A 20,948-nucleotide genomic window follows, 5' to 3' on the forward strand; every position below is an offset into this window, starting at 1 on the left:
AGCTCAGGAGTATACATCGCAAGAAAAAAGAAGGTCTGAAAAAAAAAAGCACAGCTACTGGGTGTGCGCGATACAACCAGCCTGTTGCTCTGGACTACAGAAGTGGAGACAGGCAGGCTAAGGGTAGTTAATTGGCTGGACACGATGTTCCACTTAGTTCGCTGCAATGTAGTTCTTGCCATCCATGCCTCACTGCTGGTCAGCAGCTTTCTCTGACTGATGTAGAACTAACCCTAAGAGAACAGTGTCTTTGAAAGCAAGTGATCCCGATTTCAAAGATCAGACCTTTGTCCCTAAAGAACATTTTTCTTGGGTGATTAGAGTTCATCTCAATAATGTCAGAGGTTTAGGAGGATCTCTGCTTTCCTCTTTGTATTTTTAACCTTAAAATATCTACAGATAACTGGTTTAAATAGTCCAGGAAATGCTACAGCTTAGGGATCAAATTGAACCTAACTTCTAAGAGGTATTGATCCCAAGAGCTGTAGGTGTAGATACAATAGGAGGAGGTAATGAAATTATTTCTAAGGAAATTAAGAAAATGATAGAGACAAAAACATAGATTACCATCCTGAACTCTGCTACTTTAACAGCAAAATCATGTCATTGTCCTCAAAGAAAAGGAAGAAAACAGAATTATTCCAGTGTTGTTATACAATTGGGTCACACTTCAGAAGTAACTTGGACATTAAAGGTCAGTGGTGGAAGTCGGTGAAGAAATAAGCAATGAGGAGACAGCTTCTGTTGGCTACCCACCATTTACTTTCCCAGAATATCTAATAGAAGAAGGCAGGGGTTGGGGAGGAAGGGAGATTTTTTTCTCTTGACGTCATAGCTGTAACTTTGCAGTCTAAGGAAAACTGAAAGGAAAAAGAGACCAAATTGGCTTACTGATCTCAGCTGCTATAACGCTAAGATTGTGCCATTGTGATATCTCACGGTCAAGTGGCTTAGAAGTATAGATGGACCCATTTCCAGAGTGAATATTAAATATCCTGTCAAGGTCTGTGTGGCGATCCAGGGCAAACCTAAATATGATAGAGAAAGAAGAAGTATTGTCAAAATGATAGAAAATGGAAGAAAGCATATGGTTCACAACAAGTCAATGTAAGTTTTAGGTTACATTACAAAGGTTAGTTTTGAGAAGACATATATTTAGTTTCTATAAACACTTATGAAAATTCTCAAAGTTAATTCCATAGAATGAGGAATAAAAATTGCAGGAATTTCATAAATATTATACAATAGTGTAAAATTTTATCATCTGAGCTTTTATATACATATATATGAATTATAAAAAATAAGTCAGAATTGCAGTATAATAATTAAATAATTGTTTTAATCCTGAAAGGAAAATTATCTTTGATGTACTGTTCCTTCAGACTGAGACTGACTGCTACTTTATGAGCTTTTCAAAAGTACTTTTATAAACTTAGCTTCTACATTTTAGGATATATTAATTTACTAGAGATCAAGTTAAAAAAAGTCTCTATACAAATAAGTTAACATGCAGAACTTTCATTTTCATGAATATACTGATGTTAAAGGACCTTCTATGTTGCTACAGTTGCTATACTTTGGCAGGCAAAACTTCTACTAAAACAATAGAGCAGAATGCCAAACTAGAATCAGAACACTGTTCTTTCCTGCATTTTTTCTAATATTTAACACTGCCTTCAAAGTTTTGATTGAACCTTTGATGTGGAATTAAATGTAGGATTTTGCAAAGTACAGAACATTTATCTAACTACCTGGCAGAATTGGGCCAAATTTAAAAAAAAGGCCGCTAGTACACTTGTACAGTACAATAGAAACAGTTGTTCATGTTTCTATGAACTTTTATGCATGATCTAAACAGCTCGTCAGGTGTATATGTTTTTACTTACAGTACTTAACTAAATTGAGCCAAATGAAAAAATGCTGTAATATGAAACGAGTATCTGTAACATTTTGGTGGGTCTTGTTTGCTCACTCCACCACACACAATAACATAAATATGTAAAACAAATAAACAAAACCACAACAAACAAGCTGACACCAAAAGGAATACAAAAGCAAAACAAAAGGAAATTAGAACAGCCAAAACAGACTTCTGAAAGTGCAGGACAGATGTGCTGAAATTATTATTTTATTTTTACTACTAGCTGGTGATATTACCTGTTAGAATGAAACAAAAGCTTGCTATTTTTCAGATAAATCATATTTAAGAGTATTTGGCTTATATGATAACCATTTGATCTTACTTCATCCATGGAAGGACTTTTAATGAGGAAAATAACTTATTTTGTCATCACAAACAGTTTTTCAATAGGCAATAATCACTTCTCTAGCTAACAAAATCTATTCCACATTGTTCTATTAAAAATTCTATACCATTTGATAATAGCCATGAAATAAGCATGTACTTTTACCCCATCATATTACTTCTAATGGCGTGCAAGTGCTACTAAAATTATTATTTTCAGAAAACACCTCCATATGCATTGAACAGACATAGAAATTAGTGCAACAGGAAGCAATTGGCCCTCAATTTATAGGAAGCCTAACTTATATAGAATTTTAATAAACATAAACTAATATTTTAAAATAACAGCTTAACAGAAAAGAAAGAGAAAAACTGAATCAATTCTACAACCCGAAGCTGTAATGTTTTTTCTTAATAGCAGTTAAATTAAACTGCCCTAATTTCAAAATATGACAACTTTCAAAATACTTCAGTTTAAATGTTAGTTCTTCACATCCAGGGTAAACACAAAGTACTTTCTATTTTACATTGATATTTTATGAAGTAAAAGCTTGTAAAAACTTACCTTAGGTAATTGTTATTTGAATGAATATACAAGGTTACTTCGGAAGTTAAGGAACAGAGCAAATACTAAAGAGAATTCGATCTACTCTGTGCAAATTGTTTTAAAGTTCTTGTCTTCAAGTAGATAGCTTTAAATGAAAGCTAAAAGAAATGACTGTACTATGAAGAACAGTACCGCATATATCTTCAATATTTTTCTTGAAGTGAACTAAATCTAGGTTCAATGGTCCCTTTCAATTTTTTAGATGTTTCTTTGGTCTTATTACTATTGGTTTGCTCCACCTGCCTCTGCTAAATTATGTTCTATGGCAGAATGAAAAAAAACATTAACAGGACACAGAAAAATTATATAAAATAATTTTTAGGTTGTTATTCTTTGTAAATGATAGTGATGAGTGAAATACCTGCGACAGTTCTTCAATAAATTAAGTTGTGTCAGGAGCAAAATGAGCAAAAGCTCCAAGTTTGTTCTTCTTCCAGTCACAGCTAAGAAAGTATTACTACTAAAATTGTCAGTTGTCTCATGCAATTAGAGTGGATAAAGATGCAATGCTAAGTTATTTATATATTCTTAAATTTTAGAAGCTTGGTGTTATCACCTATCTTTTCCATACACATGAATCACCATAAGAGAAAATTAGATTCAGTTTAATTTCCTAATCCAGTTTTACCACCTGGGCCTCATTAAGAAGTATGTGGCAACTGCCTTCAAAGTTAGTAAATAAGGTTCTTTTGCCAGAATGTAATTTTTGTCCTTGTTCGGTATTTCAGACAACACACATCCAACTTGGACAGTGTTGTCTTTCCTGTTTCTTAAAGATTATGCATTATAGAAAAACAAAAAAAACCCACACCAAAATATAGTTTACTACATTCAACTAGATGTGATGTAGCGCGTAGCATCTAGTGGCATACATAGAAAAGATTTTTAAACATATTAATCTTTCAATGTCTAATTTCTCGGGGTATTTGAGCACACTTTGTGATAATTTTATTCAGTATAGCTATCACTCTGGCAAGCATGCGAAGCAGGAGGCACAAACCAGAGCAGGCGAGATCCGCACTACATACTTTCCAGGACAGACCAGAGGAAGCATTATACAACTCTATGCCTTTCCTGGGCCATGGGCTTGTTTGGCATCTTTTCACAGTGTGAAGCAAATAGTCCTGAAGAGCCTACTTGAAATCAATGTGTAATTTTATAAGTTTTCTGAGAATTGAAGTACTAGAAAATATTTCCTGTGTCTCTTGTGTGCAATTGAATCGCTGTTCCCTGAGGTGTTCGGAGGCTTACGGATAGCATCATACTTGGAATCACAGAGTCACAGAATGGTAGGGGTTGGAAGGGACCTCTGGACATTATCTTGTTCAAACCCCCTGCTTGAGCAGGGGGCACAGGAACGCATCCAGGCAGGTTTTGAATGTCTCCAGGGAGGGAGACATCACAGCCTCCCTGGGCAGCCTGTGCCCCTGCTCTGGCACCCGCACAGTAAGAAGTTTTTTCTCCTATTTAAGTGGAACGTCCTGTGTTCCAGCTTGTGCCCATTGCTCCTTGTCCTGTTGTTGGGCATGACTGAGAAGAGCCCAGTCCCATCATCCTGACACCCACCCTTTAGATATTTATAGGTATTGATGAAATCCCCCCTCAGTCTTCTCTCCTCCAGGCTGAACAAAGCCCAGGTCTCTCAGCCTTTCCTCATAAGGGAGATGCTCCAGTCCCCTGATCGTCTTCGTAGCTCTCAGCTGGGCAAATTCTCTCTCTCTGTCTATTGCTGGACTCAATTCTATCTATCTCTAGGACACTAATAACAGAAAAAGACATTGGCATCTTCTTCCTGTGTACACCGTGTATGTGAAAATTCTTGTTGTATTACAATTTCTCTTAATTACTTTAGCAAATGATGTGTTTACAGAGACTGGAGTATTACCTTATTGGACTTGAGGCTGAATCAGGATCCCGTGCCATTACTGTTCCTATTATTGTCCCCAACTCAATATCTTCATGCACTTCAAAAAGGTAAGAAGATCTGCTGAAGACGGGAGGTTCATCTACATCTTCTACAGAGATTTTCACAATAGTTGTGTCTTTGAAAGGCCCAAGATAATAGAAACGTGGATCCACATGGGTATTCTCAGCTTCTACTTTCAAGGTATAAAGTCGTCTTGTCTCATAGTCCAGTGGCTAAAAGTGAAGGTGATGATAAACTTTATTAAATTACATTACATATTGACAGATGTTAACCTATATACATAATGGAAACAGAAGAGGACTCAAGCCTTATCAGCTCTTGTCCTGGGTTGGGGGAACCCCAATACACTTCAAATCGCTTTCTCCAGTAAGAATTTCCATTGTTTTTAGAGGAAGTTTCTCTTTATAAATATTATTTGAATTGTCATAACACCAATGACAAAAAGATTTTCAGTGCAAATTTACTAATTATTTAGTGAATTTTGCAGATAGTTCACAAGGGTATGGATTTGAAACAATCATACAAGCATTTAAATATTTGAAATACAGACTTGAAATACATTTCAGAACAAGATACTTAATACTAATATTTCTTAGAAAATCCTATAAACTCTTGGATACTGAAAATGGCCTCAGTGTCCTCATTGTCAAACAAATGTAGCTGGCCTTAAATATCAGGAATGTTTTAGGTTTCTTTTAAGGAGGGTGTGTGTGTCAGGGTTCTCTATACCCAAGGAAACAGTAAGAGCTTAATCTTGTTCCTCTTCATTTAATTTAATGAATCCAACATCAGAGATTTTTTTTTGTAAAATAGATTTGACATTTTTGTCAGCAGTTCCTTTTTAAAACGAAATGAGGAAAGGTTCAAGGTTATAATTAGAAATCATTTTGGATAGAAAAGAACCTCTATTCCTCAAATTTTTCTAATTGTCATAGATGAAAAGTGTTAGCTAATTAATGATACTGAGGAAATGAGCAAGCTGAGAATTTACCTTTCTGACACAAAGAAGACTTCATTAACTCCCCCCAGATCCTAGGGAGATATCAAACTGGTGGTTTTCATTCATCAAAATGGGTAGTAGAACACTTGTTTTTTCTGCCTAACTGCTTTTAAATGCAAATTAATGTTAATGAAAGATGCCAGAGTGACAGCCTAGAATTTCAGTATTCCATTTAAGAGCAGAAGGATGCAGTCCAGTGAAAGAATGAGTTTCCCCACTGCCCAAGCTTGTTTTAAAAAAGTAGTTAGAGCAGAAGGGAGAATATCTATTAATATAATTGAGAAATGCAACACAGTGCTGCTGCTTAAGCTAGATCTGAGACTATTGGTGTGTCTATAAAGTACAGCATGCTACTGTTAAGGGATGCTGGCTTCAAGCCTAGAAGCAAAGAAGCCATGTTAGTTCTGCTTTATTCTAATTAGCTGGCGTAATTTGCCAGAAGGTGCACCATGCGGATGTAGTTAACTTATTACTAATACATTCACATCCAGTTTGGACATCTCTTCAGGCTACGCTGCAAAACATGGATGTAGAACATGTGGATTTTACAGGCATTCCTACATGTCACCAATAATGAGCAAAACCATTGCCCAAATATACGAAATTGTGGCAAAGGAATTATTTTGTCTGTGAGAACTTGTATTAAAAAAACTGTATAGACAAAGTTCTATTGCAGCAGGTTTTACATTCAGACTTAGTAACTTAAACTTAAGGGCTCAGTAAAGAAACACCAAGTATTTCTAGTTATTCACCATTGAAAACAGAAATTACAATCAATGTGGCTAAATAATAAAAAAATAGAGAATATTTTCAAAAATGAACAAACTGAGCCTATCTTCTTCCTTGCTAGTTAATGCTGTTGTCTGTGCTATCCGAATAAGCTACTTATTTATCAATAGGAGAAAGCATCCTGAAAATAGCAAAATGTGTCAGATTGCTAATGACAAAATGAGATGATCTTGTTCATTAGTATTTATTGGTGACATTTTTGGAGCTGCTGTGTTATAACTTATGAATTTTTTATGCTTGATCCAGTTATTAGACTGTTTTTTCAAGACTTTATTGATTTAATATAATAGCAGTCTGTGTGAAAAATCTGAAGCAAGCAAGAAAGCAGCATCCCAAGAGAATTCTTCACAAACTTTAGGAAAACGAAATATATTGCGCCCCAGACTTTTGTATTTTCATTCCTTCCCAGGTAAACTACAATGCTGACTATGAGCATAGAAGAACATAGAGATTAAAACCAAACACACTCTGATCTTTGCAGAAGTTGCCATTACCAAAAGATGTGGAGATATATTTTATAGTAGTGTTTAATTTAATTTGTTATTCTATGCTTAAGGAGATTTGTTTTAAAAGCTAATATATAAACAGTGCTTCATGTTAGAAATGTTGCCCAAACTCTTTAGAAATAGATCTCAAGATCCCAAAGAAAAGGACTGAGGGACTTTTGGAAGGGAGACTGTTGAGGAGCAGGAGAATGACATTTCTAAGTGTGAGACCTTATTTCTTTGAAACTGCTCTGAGGTGCAAGACAGAGGGCAGAACTAAAGCTAGCTGTGAAATGGACACCATCATTGTTCACTGCTCATGTGTTAACCAGCTGACATGCTGGAGACAGGAAGAAAACAAACAATAAAGCTTGCAACTCAACTTGCGTGAGTGTCTTTGTGTTCTGGCATACACTGGTTACCTAAGTTGATGAGAACCTCCTAGATAAGGAAAACTTATGTCTTGCAGTAGTGAGTGAACTGCCTATTGCTTGCTGAAGAAAATAAGTTACATGAATACTATAGAAGTCTGCATTTGAAATCACAGGGATAATTAGTACTAACACATTGGGCGTGGTCCAGTTTTTTACATATGTTGCTGGCAATAATGTTTTAAAGATATGCTGCATCTCAGATATTGTTACCACCTGTTATTTCCAGTTCATCTTAAAAGGAAATAGTACTGTTCAGTCACTGATGGGGAATGCTTGCAAGCATTAAGCAGTTAGAACATGTCATCATATGATCTAAGCCCTTTTTTCCAATGAACATTTGTGGAATAATATTGACACCAAAATCATTTAGTGAATGGTGTTAATAGACACCTTTCGCACAGTTATGATGCCTTCCTGTGTGTCCTTCTGTGTCGCAATATCAAACATATCTGTCCCATCTCCATCTACAATTCTGTACTCCACTTCTGCATTTTTTCCAGTGTCTGCATCTGTGGCTTTGACGCTGCCAATGGCTGTCCCAACTGGGGAGGACTCGGGAATGCGGAGGTGGATGGTACCTGTCAAAGAGAGAAAGAGCCACTCAGGAGCCCCGCAAACCATTACATATGCCTTAAGTAACATTATGTCAGCATTAAGTAACATTATGTCACGCAATAGCTGATTACATATTTTTGTGTATCTTTTATTCTAGAGAACTTGCCATTTAATACTGGGAGGATGGGCAAAATGTGAGGCAGAGAACTATGCAGGGGAAAACTTTAGGTAGAAGATTGAAAACAAAATTGTAGAAAAACAAAATCATAGGAAAATAGATTGAAAAGGACCTTTATTCTCCTATCTCAAAGAAGAATCAACTATGTTTGTACTTTTCGTTGCATGTCTTTCCTGAAACATCACCTGCAAAGGCTGCTCTGTGCTCTTTTTAGGCTTCACTCTGCTTTTTCCCCCTTAATATCTAAGATGAATCTTTTGGGATACATTTTGCGTCTATTTTATCATGGAAACAATACAAAGAACAGAATCCTCTGACTTCATTGGCCAATTCTAAGCAGCAGATTGACCTTTCAGCTTTCAAAATTAGATAGATAAAATATTAAATAAATTTGAATGACATCTTAATGCAGGGGTAGGTTTTTGAAAATCCACAAGCAGAAGGTGTGCCTGTACTTGTTAAAGAGGTTAATTAATACTTAAATCAAGCTTATGAACATTGCAATTTTGGTTTTGTGCTACTTTTCTTAGCTCAGTTGTATCCCTTTATTGCGGGGATAGGCTGATAAGAAACAGCTGATAAGAAACATAGAAGTAAAACTGTCATCTTTCAGACATGCTGCAATAAATTGAAATAAATATCTTACCATACATTTTAGTATTCTATGTCCTAGCCTTACTGTGAAAACTGTAAATAACGGTTATCTCTTGTCCCATCTGTCAGAACATACGGTAGGAAAACACGTGGGACACATAATGCACTATGAAGAAATCTCAGAGTAAGATTTTAAAATGAATGCAGATACAGCTGTCATTCTAAAGATGAAAATTAAGTCATCAGAGCTCTATTGAAAAACATTTCCTTCTCTGGCCTCAGTTAAGTGTTCCAAGATTTGCTGTTTTACTTATAGACTTCATCAGGTAAGTAAAGTGAGTTAGAAAGATAGTTCAGTTAACAGTAACACAAAAGTGGAACCACAACAGAGAAAAGTTGAACAGGCTATCGAAAATGCAATTACAAATTACAAATTGCAATTCTCATTATAATATAAAGTTCTCATTACAAGTAAGAAGTACAGCAAAGTCCATAAAGGGAGTTATTAGTTTTGTGCAATCAGGAAGAATTGTGGAGAGAGAGCAGTGGCAAGGCAGTATGGGAAGGGCACTGGCAACATGATCTTATCTTCAGGAAAGAACAGGTGAGTTGTGAGGATTGTCAGTGTGTCTTAACAGACTGTATCACAAGCTAGCTACAGAGTGACAAAGGAACTGGCTTTGGTTTTGGGAACACTGGCTGAAAAAAACCCTTATTATTCATTGGGATGTTTGAGACTTTCCCTCATTCTACAGGACTATTTTGTTCTGTTCTGTTAGAGTTTGCCAAACCTAAAAAAAAAAAAAAAGGCAAAAATTAAAAAAACCCCCCACATTCACATATAGTTTGTAATTAAATGTTGAATGAAAAATATTGAAATTTAATTTCTTCATATAATTTTACTTAGGCAGCTTTTGATATGAAACAGGAATACAGCAGCAAAATTAAGACTTTATGGCCATATACACTCCACATTCTATTTATATGAATTTATTTTTCCTCAGTTACATTTTGATGTTTCAATCAAATGATTTATTTTGCATTTGCTCTGACATTTTCATTACCTTTCTCTTAATACCTAAATCTGTGTACTTTGCTACGTTAGTATATAATCTCTCTGTAATCGCCTAATGGTTAAAAAAAAAACAGAAGCAAAAATAGCCTCTGCTCCCATTTAGCGTTTATTCAGTACCATGTGAGATCATGGAGAAAGACCACTTTTTTTTCCCCAATTAATATTTATATGTTATAATTAGTTTTATGGTGTGCCAAATATTCCCTGCATTTTTTTCTGATGTGCTTAAAACTACATCCGCAAGCTATGCCTTGTGGACACTGACTCCCGCTGCAATACCCAACTCATTAATTTAGTCTACAAACTGCTAAGACCTCATATCTTGAGTTTCTAATAAAGTAGTGGAAATAGAGTGTGAAAATAACCAGAAACCTATCATCTGAAAGATAACTTTATGTCTAACCTATCCATTTATAGAAATCTTCATCACAGAATGAGAAATTTAATTTTATTATTTTTGTGACTGAAGATATTTAATGCATTGACTAAGTATGGGTTGCAGTGCAGCTTTAGACACTGTATCAGAACACAAACTACACCAGACTAGAATTATTTTTGCAAAACTCTGCAGTTAATCCTTTTTTTCTCACTTATTTTCTTCCTCAAGGTGAGTAATTTAGTGTTTAGATTTGCTCCAGTGAGTAATGCCCTTTCATTTGTCTGTGAGGAATAAAAATGGGAGGATCAAGGAGAGTAAAAGCTTTTCCATGTACTAAGGAGAGTGGAAATCAGCTGGAAATATAAAGTCTACGCCCTTGTGCCTGGAAATACTTCATTCAGTCATAAAGAATGAAAAAGCAATCTTATCCGTGTTTACCCTTAATCCCATTTACTCTTGAATAGGCACATAATGTAAAGGTAAATATTTTTATAGACTAATACAGGCTATAGTCTCACAGGAGTCATGGGCTGACACCATTCAGCTACACTGAGTTTCAGTCAGATTCAGGCTCCTAAGTCCATAAGCCACTTTTCCATTTATCATTGATCAACACCATGTCCTTACCTCTGACAACACTTGGAAAGATTACAATTGAAAGAAGGATCCAATATCTGAGGTTCTGATGGCCTTTCTGTGCAGAACCTTGATAACATTTTAAATTTTGTAATGTTTCCTCAGAAGAAAAGCCAATGTTACCTACATGGTTTTCAGGAGATCTTTGAGAAACAAATGCTAAGGAGTCCTTGCTCTGTAATCTAATAAAGAGGCGTTAATGGCTCTTTTGGTTTTTTTGAGAAAGTATGATAAAATACAATATGTAGAATTTTCTACAATTCTGAGTTTCTTGTGGGCGAAGCTTAATCTGTTATGAAGCATTTTATTGATATGTAGCTGTAATATGCTACTGAGTCCTGTGAAAACATAATAAACCTTATAATTTTTTACCTAGTAATGTATAAATCTGATATGAATATGATTGTCTCACAAACCTAATACACATCTGTTTTTTATTAATGGAACAGAATAAGAATAATTTAACTTAATCAGTGTCTATTCCAGTAGTCTCACTGAACTCCATTAAAATGGAAATCATTATAATGTGTGTTTGCATTTTGAGATTAAATATAAAGATTTTTTTAAAAGTCAATAGCTATTATTATTTTCATATATCTAGTAAAATGAGTCAGCTTTATAAATATTTTAGTTTTCATTTCCAGTGAAACATACATTTATATCTAGCAAAGCTATTGGCAGAAAGAAAGTAGAGAGAAAACCAAACCAAAACAATAATGGCCCCCCCCAATGAAAGTAAGACTAAAAGTTTCTTTAAAGCAAAGGTCACAACTGATTTACACTGATGTTAGTAGAAAAAAAGCAGAGATATTTCTGGGATGCTACATCAGATCCTTATCTGACTCAAATATGATGTTGGACTGGCAGATAAGTCATGTAAAAATGGTCTAGAAAGTTGATTCCACCGCTCTATGTATTAACACACTGTCTAAGAAACAAGAAAAAAAGAAGAGCATAAATATGCATGTTTGATGGTTATATGCCGTTTTTAGTTTAAGTGTGTAAATTAGCTTTTCCGTAAAGCTTTGAATGTGACATCTCTCTGAATCGTCTTCCTCAATATGTCCAGAAAGAAGTAATACAGCATTCCTCAACTACACAGCCCTGGAATTACCATAATTCTCTATATACAAATGGAAAGAAGAAAAATAATAAATCAAAAAGTTGTGGAAATACAAAGAACATAAAATGACAAATTAACAAGAAATTCTGTCCAGAATAGGGCCTGTGTGGAAATCCACAAACTGTAAGTACTCAGTTGTTCACGATTTTTCTAATTTGAATGTGTATATTAAATCACATGCTGATAAACATCTGAGCTGAACACATATTAACTACATTATTAAATTGAACAAAATTATGTTCTCCATTTGTGCCATAAAAAGCATGTTAAAATCAGAGTAATCTGAACCTGAATCTGTTATTTTGAGCCTGAAGGCTGATCATCAGTAATTACTGGGTTCAGTAGAGCTATATAGAAGAAAAAATAGGTGATGAGGATACTCTGAATCCTTTAACTGTTAAGTATATCCACAACATCTTGCAAATATTACAACTTCAGTATATGCAAAAATGCTTCAAATGTATGTAAAATGCTTAAACTTTGACAAGTTTGATGTAACATAGGTTAATATTTCCATATTACATAGAGACCAAGAATGTTTCTATATTTTACTTCAAGGATACAAAGTCTTGATAGCTGTACTATAAGAAGTTAAAAAGATTTATAAAAGGCTTTGGTAAACTTAAGGTGGGAAAAAATGGTTAAATGTCATTTACCTTACTTTGGGAAATTTTCTATTAGGTTTTATAGCACTGTAACTAGAAGAGTACAAATCTGCTTGATTCCCTTCAAGTAATTTCTTTTCCATGTTCTTCATTATTAAATATTTAAGCAGATACTATAATTCAAACATTTCTGCATATCTAGAATTACTACTTGTTTTATTTTGCAGGGTGTGTGTGTTTGTGTGTGTGTATAGGATTTAAGCTATAGGTAAGAGAAAAGAAAACATTGCTCTAATGCTCTTATGGGTCCACCTACCACCCCCACCCCCTCACCCCCTCCACAGCATTGGAAACTATTCCAGGTTTGATGCAGTTATATTTGACCACATAACTGTTTTCCTAACAAACAAATGCTGCAACATGTAATATACTGCTTTAATAATAGTGAATAAATCAGTACATAAGCCTTTTGTTCATGTGTGCCCTATAATCTAGATTTACTCTAAATTAAACCAGATGGTGGTTGCTTAACTCTTTAGTTTGAAGCTCTTACAGTGCAAGGCAACTATTAAATGCAGCTTACTCTGGGGAAATCGTGGTGGATTGTCGTTGACATCAGTCAAAGTGATGTTCACGGTGGTGGTCCCTGATAATCCACCCATCTGTCCTCCCATGTCCTTTGCCTGGATAACTACTTGGTACTGTTCCCTGTTCTCTCTGTTCATGTTTGGTAAAGCAGTCCTGATGATGCCTTAAATAAAAGAAGAAAAAATGAAGATTGTTAATAATCTGTTTGTTTTTGATGTACAGCAATCTGCTGCATCTTTTTGCATGAGTCTGTGAAATATACTTCTAAAATATTAATTTCATATTTGAAAGTACAAATTTCTGTTCATAAGCCTTATAAATTGCCTTCAGTACAGGCTACCTGTTTGTTAAACAAACCTTCACAAAACATCATAGCTCCCTTTCCAGTTTACATTTCATGCTGAAAATTATTCGAGATATTTGTGCACAAGGTTTATGAGTAGAAAGAACACTTTTTATTAGTCTAAATAGAACCATTAAGAAAAAAAAACAAAACACGAACACTTTCTAGGATACAAACCCTTCTTCTTCCCTTTATCAGAAATATTGTCACTTAGATCATTAAGCTATCAATAGTACCGCTGTTAAGTTACTTATGCTTCATAGTGCCAGCTCTAATAATTCTAAGTTTCTATATTTTTAATAAGAATTATAAATTATGATGAAAAAAAGCAAGAAATATTATTTCATTTCAGTTAATTTTTAAAAATAAGTTTTAGGTGATTTGAGATTTTTAAAATAAAAAAGCCCACAGTTCATGGTAACTGGAAATAATGAAATGTTCCTGACCTGTTTCTGGTTCCACAGAGAAATATGGCTGTCCCTGAAGAATGCTGTAAATTACTCTGGCACTGTTCCCATATGAAGGGTCATCGGCATCAGTAGCTGTGACTTGTACCACAGAAGTACCTGAAACATTCAAATTCAACATTGTTTCACATGATAGTAAGTGGAGGTCCAATAACATCAATTTCCATTTGAGCAGACCCCAAATAATATTTCAGCTAATGACTATTGGGCTTTTCAAACGTATTTATGATCCTATAGTCAACTTCAGGTACTTTCTTCCCTATTTCAGCATCTCGTTCTACATAAATTGAATCTAAACATCCCTAATCACACAAGTGTGGTTAAGATCTAATTAGCAAAGGTAAATAGCTATAGTTGAGCTGAATTTTTATCCTTACCCAGCTACAATCATTTCATACTTATGTACTCACTTCCTCTTTTCAGACAACTTATTTGTTTTTATTACAATAAATATCTGCTTTCCATTACATAGAATAGAATTTTTTTTTGTCCAATGATGTCAACATGATATGAAACTACACATGCAGGAACATGACGGGAAAAGATGATTAAATAAGTCATTGGAACTTGGAAAGAACTAGTCATCAGTTCTCCCTTCCTTCTAAATATTAACATAGATAGATACTAATGGAAGAAATATTGCTATATGGACTTTGAAATCCGTTTATTAATTAAACTCTAGAAAACTCTTTAATCTTAAAGACCATTTCTAAAATTTAGTGGAATATACCAGTCCTTCAAAACATGAAATGCTTACCATTGCCTCTGCCATTTCTTGCTGAATTAAAATAGTTTCTACATCCTGTACAACTCTTCCACCAGAGAAATTAACTAGAAAGAAGGCTACTGTACCTCCATAAAGTGCAGAAAAGTTTTTAAGTATATAGGAAAGAAGTCAAAAAACCCCAAAGAAAATAAAATAAATCACCATATGCGTGTGACTACTTAGTCACAGGCTATTCTGAGGATCAGAAGACTTTCAGACCTATTTCTCCTTTTATCCCAATTCTTTCCCTCCACCGAATACTGCCAAATATTGTGAAATAAGGCACCTGTAAATCCAAGCCCCTTGGCACAACTATTTATTCCCTCTCATAGTTTGACTACATTACTTATTTATTCTAATATACGTAGAAGTAAATCCTAAGCTTCCTCAGTTTGGGGTTTCAAAAGATGACAACAAATCTGCTTTTGACAAGTCGATTCTTCAGTCATGTGAACAATTGCACCAATATCAATGGAATGAGCATGTGCCTGTTGAATCAGAGATGAGTTCTCAGAAATGTTCATTTTTCAACTGTTTTAGAACAGAAATACTTGTTTTAGTTAATCCCTAAAAGTACTTGCATCTCATAAAGAAGGGAAATTCCTGGTTATATTATTACAGATATTAAAATGGAATGAATCACTGATTTAACAGAACAAAGCCTTAAACACAAAATAAAATTTTTTAAAAAGATAAAAAATTGCTAAACAAGTGTAATGAAAAAATAAGATTAAAAATTATGAATACTTTCTACTGTACTAATGATTACTTTAGTGATCATCTAGGTTAGGGCTGAAAGTGAAAATCTGAACATCCTTAAAATATAAGAATGTAGGAGTGGTAGAGCTGTCCTAAAAACTTCATCTGTTTCCAGGTCACAGGTGTGTCATATCTCCAGCCACACTGAACTCTATTTGCAGATATATGTCTATGTAACTATTCCATTAAAAGATACAGAAGCCTTTTTGTTGAATGTATTTAACTTCTGAGTAGTATTGCCTTGATTCTGAAATGCATTTTTTAGACCATCTGAGTACGTAGTAATCTGCAGTGTTGGAATGTATACTTGCTCCTGAAGAATATTTTCTCTGAAATAGCAAAGAGGTGTTGTGTAAAAGAAAAATAAGAACAAATCATGTTCAGTAACTTAAGTGTTGCAAGTAAAAAAAAAAAAAAAGAGAAGGCAATAGAAAAAAAATCAAACCACCATGTACACTGATCAACATCAACATAGCATTATCCAAGTAAAGTTTACAATTCCTCCATTTTACATCTGTAAAAAGAGAACAGTCATCATCAAGGCACCTGCCACAACAGGACAATGTATTAATCAGAAAAGTCTACATTGCAAACCCATGAAAGGTGATATTTTGTCTCTATTACATGTAACAACTATTTCTTGTTTCTAATTTTCACATTTTCTTCATATGTTCAAACTAGCAGTGTTTATTAATAGGTCAATTGTATGATATTTTTGATTCATTTTAGTTTAAAAAATCATGTAGAATCAGCTTTGAAGGATAATTTGGAAAAAAACCTGAAGAACATGTTTAATAGCTTTAAATTAAATAAATAAAAAAATCCATTTACAATGTAATAATATGTGTCTAATAGTTACTGCTGCCTCAGTTATGAATGTCATAATACACGTAATATATTAATTCATGCTGTTTTAACACACATATACATGAAACAGAACAAATCATATCAGCTATCCTTCTCTCTAGCTGCAATGAACATTGTGCAAGGGTACTGCTACACTTCTGCCTGCCATTCAGTATGCAGGAGTCACCACTTTGATCTTGGCCCTTGCTCATAAGAGGAAGAGAGACATGCTCTCCCGGCTTCCGCTGAGGGACCAATGATTCCTATGAAAAACCTGATTAAACCATGCAAAGAAGCGAACAAGAGGAGTATATCAGTATATCAGTTGCATTGTGCACATCAGCTGTCAAACCACCAGCTTGTTTTGCTTTGCTTCAGTTCACTGAAGTCACCGAAGACCAGTGATGCTCAGTACTACAAATATATTGTTTGCTTTGCTGTGAAACCTGGGCCAGAAATCCCAAGGCACTGAAGGTGATCAGTCGTGCTGGGATTTAAAAACTACAGTGCAGGTGCGACTTAGTCAACACTACTTGGTCTGGGTCTTGCTCTGTCTTTTACATAGGCACAGATTGCTTCTGATGAAGTTGGTAAGAGTCTTTGGCCTTCAGGATTTAAACTCTATAGGACGGCATAAAGGAGACAATGAAAATATACTGGAGAATATGCCATCAGCTATGTTATTAATAAGACATAGGAATTCTGTGATTTTCTCCTTTAATACTTGCAAATTTTATGCAAATTTTATTATATGATAAACCAGGATTATACAGTGGAGAGCTAGGCCCAGAAATAAACTATCATTTGTCAGATTATTGTGGTTCTCAGAAATCATATTTTAACATAATTTTAATTATAATGTTTGCATCTCCCTAGGGTCTGGTGCTATAATAGTAATTAATATATTTGGCCCTTTTCATTGTGTTCCTTGCAAGTATCTTCAAACACCATACAAGTATTAATGACTTTGACCTCACAATACATTTGTGATGTAGACATATTAGATAAGACTCAGTGAAGATAATTAGCTAGGAAAAAGAACCCACAGCATATCCACTGTAGAGCTGAATTTGAAACTTACATTTCCTTTTCCTTCCTCCCAACTGAATTATGTGATATTTAACTACTGCAAGTACCCTCCCTAGTAAATTATCCATACAAATAACAAGTGGAATTAATAGAAATTTTCTGCTTTTTCTAGCAGAAAAGTAATGAAATAATGACACTTGTTCTCCCCTGAAATAAACTGTTTAATGAAGCAGAATAATAGAGAAGAGGAAAAGGCTGCATATTCACAGAAGTCGATGTCAGAAAGGTCTTTGGCTATATGATATTCCTGTAACTTGGAAAACAATAACCTGGAAACAAGCACATCATTGGATATTCCCAATTCTTTTAAGATGCCCCTTTTAAGGAAAAAAAAATAATCTTGGGGCTTTTTTTGTTTTGTTTTTATTTTTCCCCCTTTTTGTTCCCACTCCTTATGGCAGGTTTTGTGTGAGGAGTGAAATTGGAGTTTGTAAAAAATCTATAAATGTAATATAATCGTTTCAGCTTTCAAAATCTGTCATTGATATTATGAAATTATAAGTCAGAAGATGCAAAAGGGTTTGGTAAGAGAACTAAAAAAAATTTTGAAAAATCTTTGTTAATAGGTAACAAGAAGGAGATATTGTAAGATAAATGCTATGGCAGAGAGGAGTAAGCATTGGGAATTTGTGGAAAAGCACTAATGAGGGAGTGTACAAAAAGCCTAGGGAGCAAGCCAAGCAATAGTAGCTCTAAATGCTCTCTGAAGAGAAAGACAAAAGATAACCACAGGTAGAGATGACAGGCTAACTGTGGGACACCCAACATATAGTTCACATGTAAACACACGGGGGGTTACATCTCATGAACCATATATTGATATCCCTAATTAAGAAGCTAGAGATTATGACAGATAGTAGAAATAGTGCTGAAGATGCAGGATGGAATAAAGATAAGGAATGATTAAAGAATATTAGGCTACAAGAGATGAACAGAGAAACATCATCAAAGAAAAGAAAGGATGTGATCATAAAAAAAAGGTCTAAACTGCAGAAAGTTCTGAACGCTTGTCTAAAAGAGACAAATAGGCAAAATCCACAGGAAAAGCTGTGTAGGGGAAAACAGACTCATCTGCAGCTCTGAAAAGAAATGTTCAAATGAGCAGGAAGAGATAGATGAAGAATATGTTGGACAGAGCAGAAGATTGTAGTCAAAACCATAAAAATGTTCTGAGTCATATACTTTGAAAGTAAGGAAAGGGAAAAAATGAAAGACAAAATGCCTGGTAATCAGTACAAAGACTTCAGGAGAACAAGATGTCTTCTAGGATATCGACCCTACTGCAAGATCCTAAAGTTGGCCCATTTATCTCTGCTTTTACTATGATTAATGAGCAGCAGAAGAAAGATGAACAAGACAACAAAGAATTTTGGGGCCTTTGTCAAGACACTCTATTTGATAATAGAAGTAGCCGCATTCTCAGGTATCCATCTGGCTAATACCACAGCCTGAGGAACAAATCAAAACCTCTGTTTCTGGTCTGAAAGCTGCTAGTGTATGGCTACATCAGGATCTGATACCTTAAGGATGGGGGTGCAATAACAGCCTCCATTTATGAATTAGTAAAGAAATACCAGTGATTAAAAGTTTACCAGTTTACTCAGTTATTAAGTAACAGTGACATGGTGGTATGCTGATTAAATGAATGGTACATGCAATCTTGCTGAAAACTTAAAATATATAAAGAAAATCCCAATAGCCCTGAACTGTAGTTGCTATCTGCATTATACATTGTAGGTCTAAAAGCAATGAGGCATATGAGTAAACTTACATAGTATGAAATGCTATCATGTCTGTCTTCTTTCTGGTATTCAGATGAGTGCATGTAGACTTAATATGAACATTTCATCAATGTGGTTGCAGTACAGGTATGTACAAATAGACAACACAACTGCAAAACTGCAGAATAGTTCACTATTTTTTGACACTTCTTAAAATAGAGATAATATTAAGCCCATCCTTTGAAACAATGATATTCAGTACTGGGATTAAGAGTGCAGGCACCAGATGATAGCAGATGTCTTGAGAATGGAGTCCCAGAATAACATACCAGAGGCCACAAAGGCATAAATGCAAGTTGCAACTTACTGGTCATATTACAGAGTGGTTTGAATTTGAAGTATAACAAAGAAAGAACAAATATCTAATATTTGTAAAACATCCCTTGTATGGTAACAATAGAGGGAAGATAACTAGAGGATATAAAAGTTGATAACAACATCCACAAGAATTGGAACCAACAACAAAAAAGAATTTTTCCAGTGTTGTCTCCCCCAGTAAAAGGCATGACAACTGACCAATATTACCATCTCTCTGGAGCAGGTCCTCTTTCACATTTGGTAGTGAAAGAGCCATGCCTTTTCATTTGCTCTTCACCACATTTTGCTTTTACCACTCACCAATCATCTTATATATAAAAAAATCTTCCTCCATAGAGTGGATTTAAATAAATTGTAATTTTAAAAAGCAGTGTTTGTATATGTTTATATGCCTGTCTAGTGCTCCAAACTTCCCCCTGATAAAGTGATTGATAGCGAACTATCAAACTTGGATGCTTGGATAGTAGGAGGAATGCAAGGCATTCTGTAAATATATAGATACATTTTTAGTGAATAATTTTATCATGGAATCATAGGATCATAGAATATCTCGAGTTGGAAGGGACCCATAAGGACCATCAAGTTCAATTCCCTGCTCCTTGCAGGACTGCCTAAAAATAACCATATGACTAAGACTGTCATCCAGACACTCCCTGAACTCTGACGGGCTTGGTGCTGTGACATCTTCCCTGGGGAGCCTGTCCCAGTGACTGACCACCCCATCAGTGAAGAACCTCTTCCTAATGTCCAATCTGAACTTCTGCTGACGGAGCTTCATTCCATTTCCTCGTATCCTATCACTGGTCACGAGAGAGAGGACATCACCACCTCTCTCTCCACTTTCCCCCTTGAGGAAGCTGTAGACTGCGATGAGATCACCCCTCAGCCTTCTCTTCTCCAAGCTGAACAAGCCAGGTGATCTCAGCCACTCTTCGTAAGTCTTGCCCTCAAGAACTTTCACCATCTTGGTCGCCCTCCTCTGGACACACTCTCATAGTTTGATATCCTTGTTATATTGAAGCACCCAAAACTGCACACAGTACTCGAGGTGGGGCAGCACCACTGCAGGGCAGAGTGGGACAATCACCTTCCTTGACTGGCCAGCTATGCTGTGCTTGATGCTCTCCAGGACACAGTTGGCCCTTTTGGCTGCCAGGGCACACTGCTCATATTCAACTTGCCATCAATCCAAACCCCAGATCTCTTCTGTGGGGCTGCTCTCCAGCCTCCCACCCCCCAGTTTGTACATATAACCAGGATTACCCCAACCCAGGTGCAGAATCTCGCACTAGCTCTTGTTAAATTTCAGGCACTTGGTGGTTGCTCAGCTCTCTAGTCTATCCAAATCTCCTCGTAAGG

The 20,948-nt window shown here is 35.3% G+C and overlaps 1 protein-coding gene across 1 annotated transcript in view; it reads right to left on the reverse strand.

The window, feature by feature from the left end:
• The window catches only part of CDH10 (cadherin 10), a 115,005-nt gene that overhangs the window by 15,193 nt on the left and 78,864 nt on the right, over positions 1-20,948 (reverse strand). The window contains exons 4-8 of the mRNA XM_064443427.1: positions 14,010-14,129; positions 13,216-13,383; positions 7,878-8,065; positions 4,738-4,991; positions 892-1,028 (exon numbers count right to left, since the gene is read on the reverse strand). Coding sequence (XP_064299497.1) covers positions 892-1,028; positions 4,738-4,991; positions 7,878-8,065; positions 13,216-13,383; positions 14,010-14,129 — 867 coding nt within the window. The remainder of the gene's footprint in view (positions 1-891; positions 1,029-4,737; positions 4,992-7,877; positions 8,066-13,215; positions 13,384-14,009; positions 14,130-20,948) is intronic.

Source organism: Phalacrocorax carbo, chromosome 2, assembly GCF_963921805.1.
Source record: "Phalacrocorax carbo chromosome 2, bPhaCar2.1, whole genome shotgun sequence".
Lineage (NCBI taxonomy): Eukaryota > Metazoa > Chordata > Aves > Suliformes > Phalacrocoracidae > Phalacrocorax > Phalacrocorax carbo.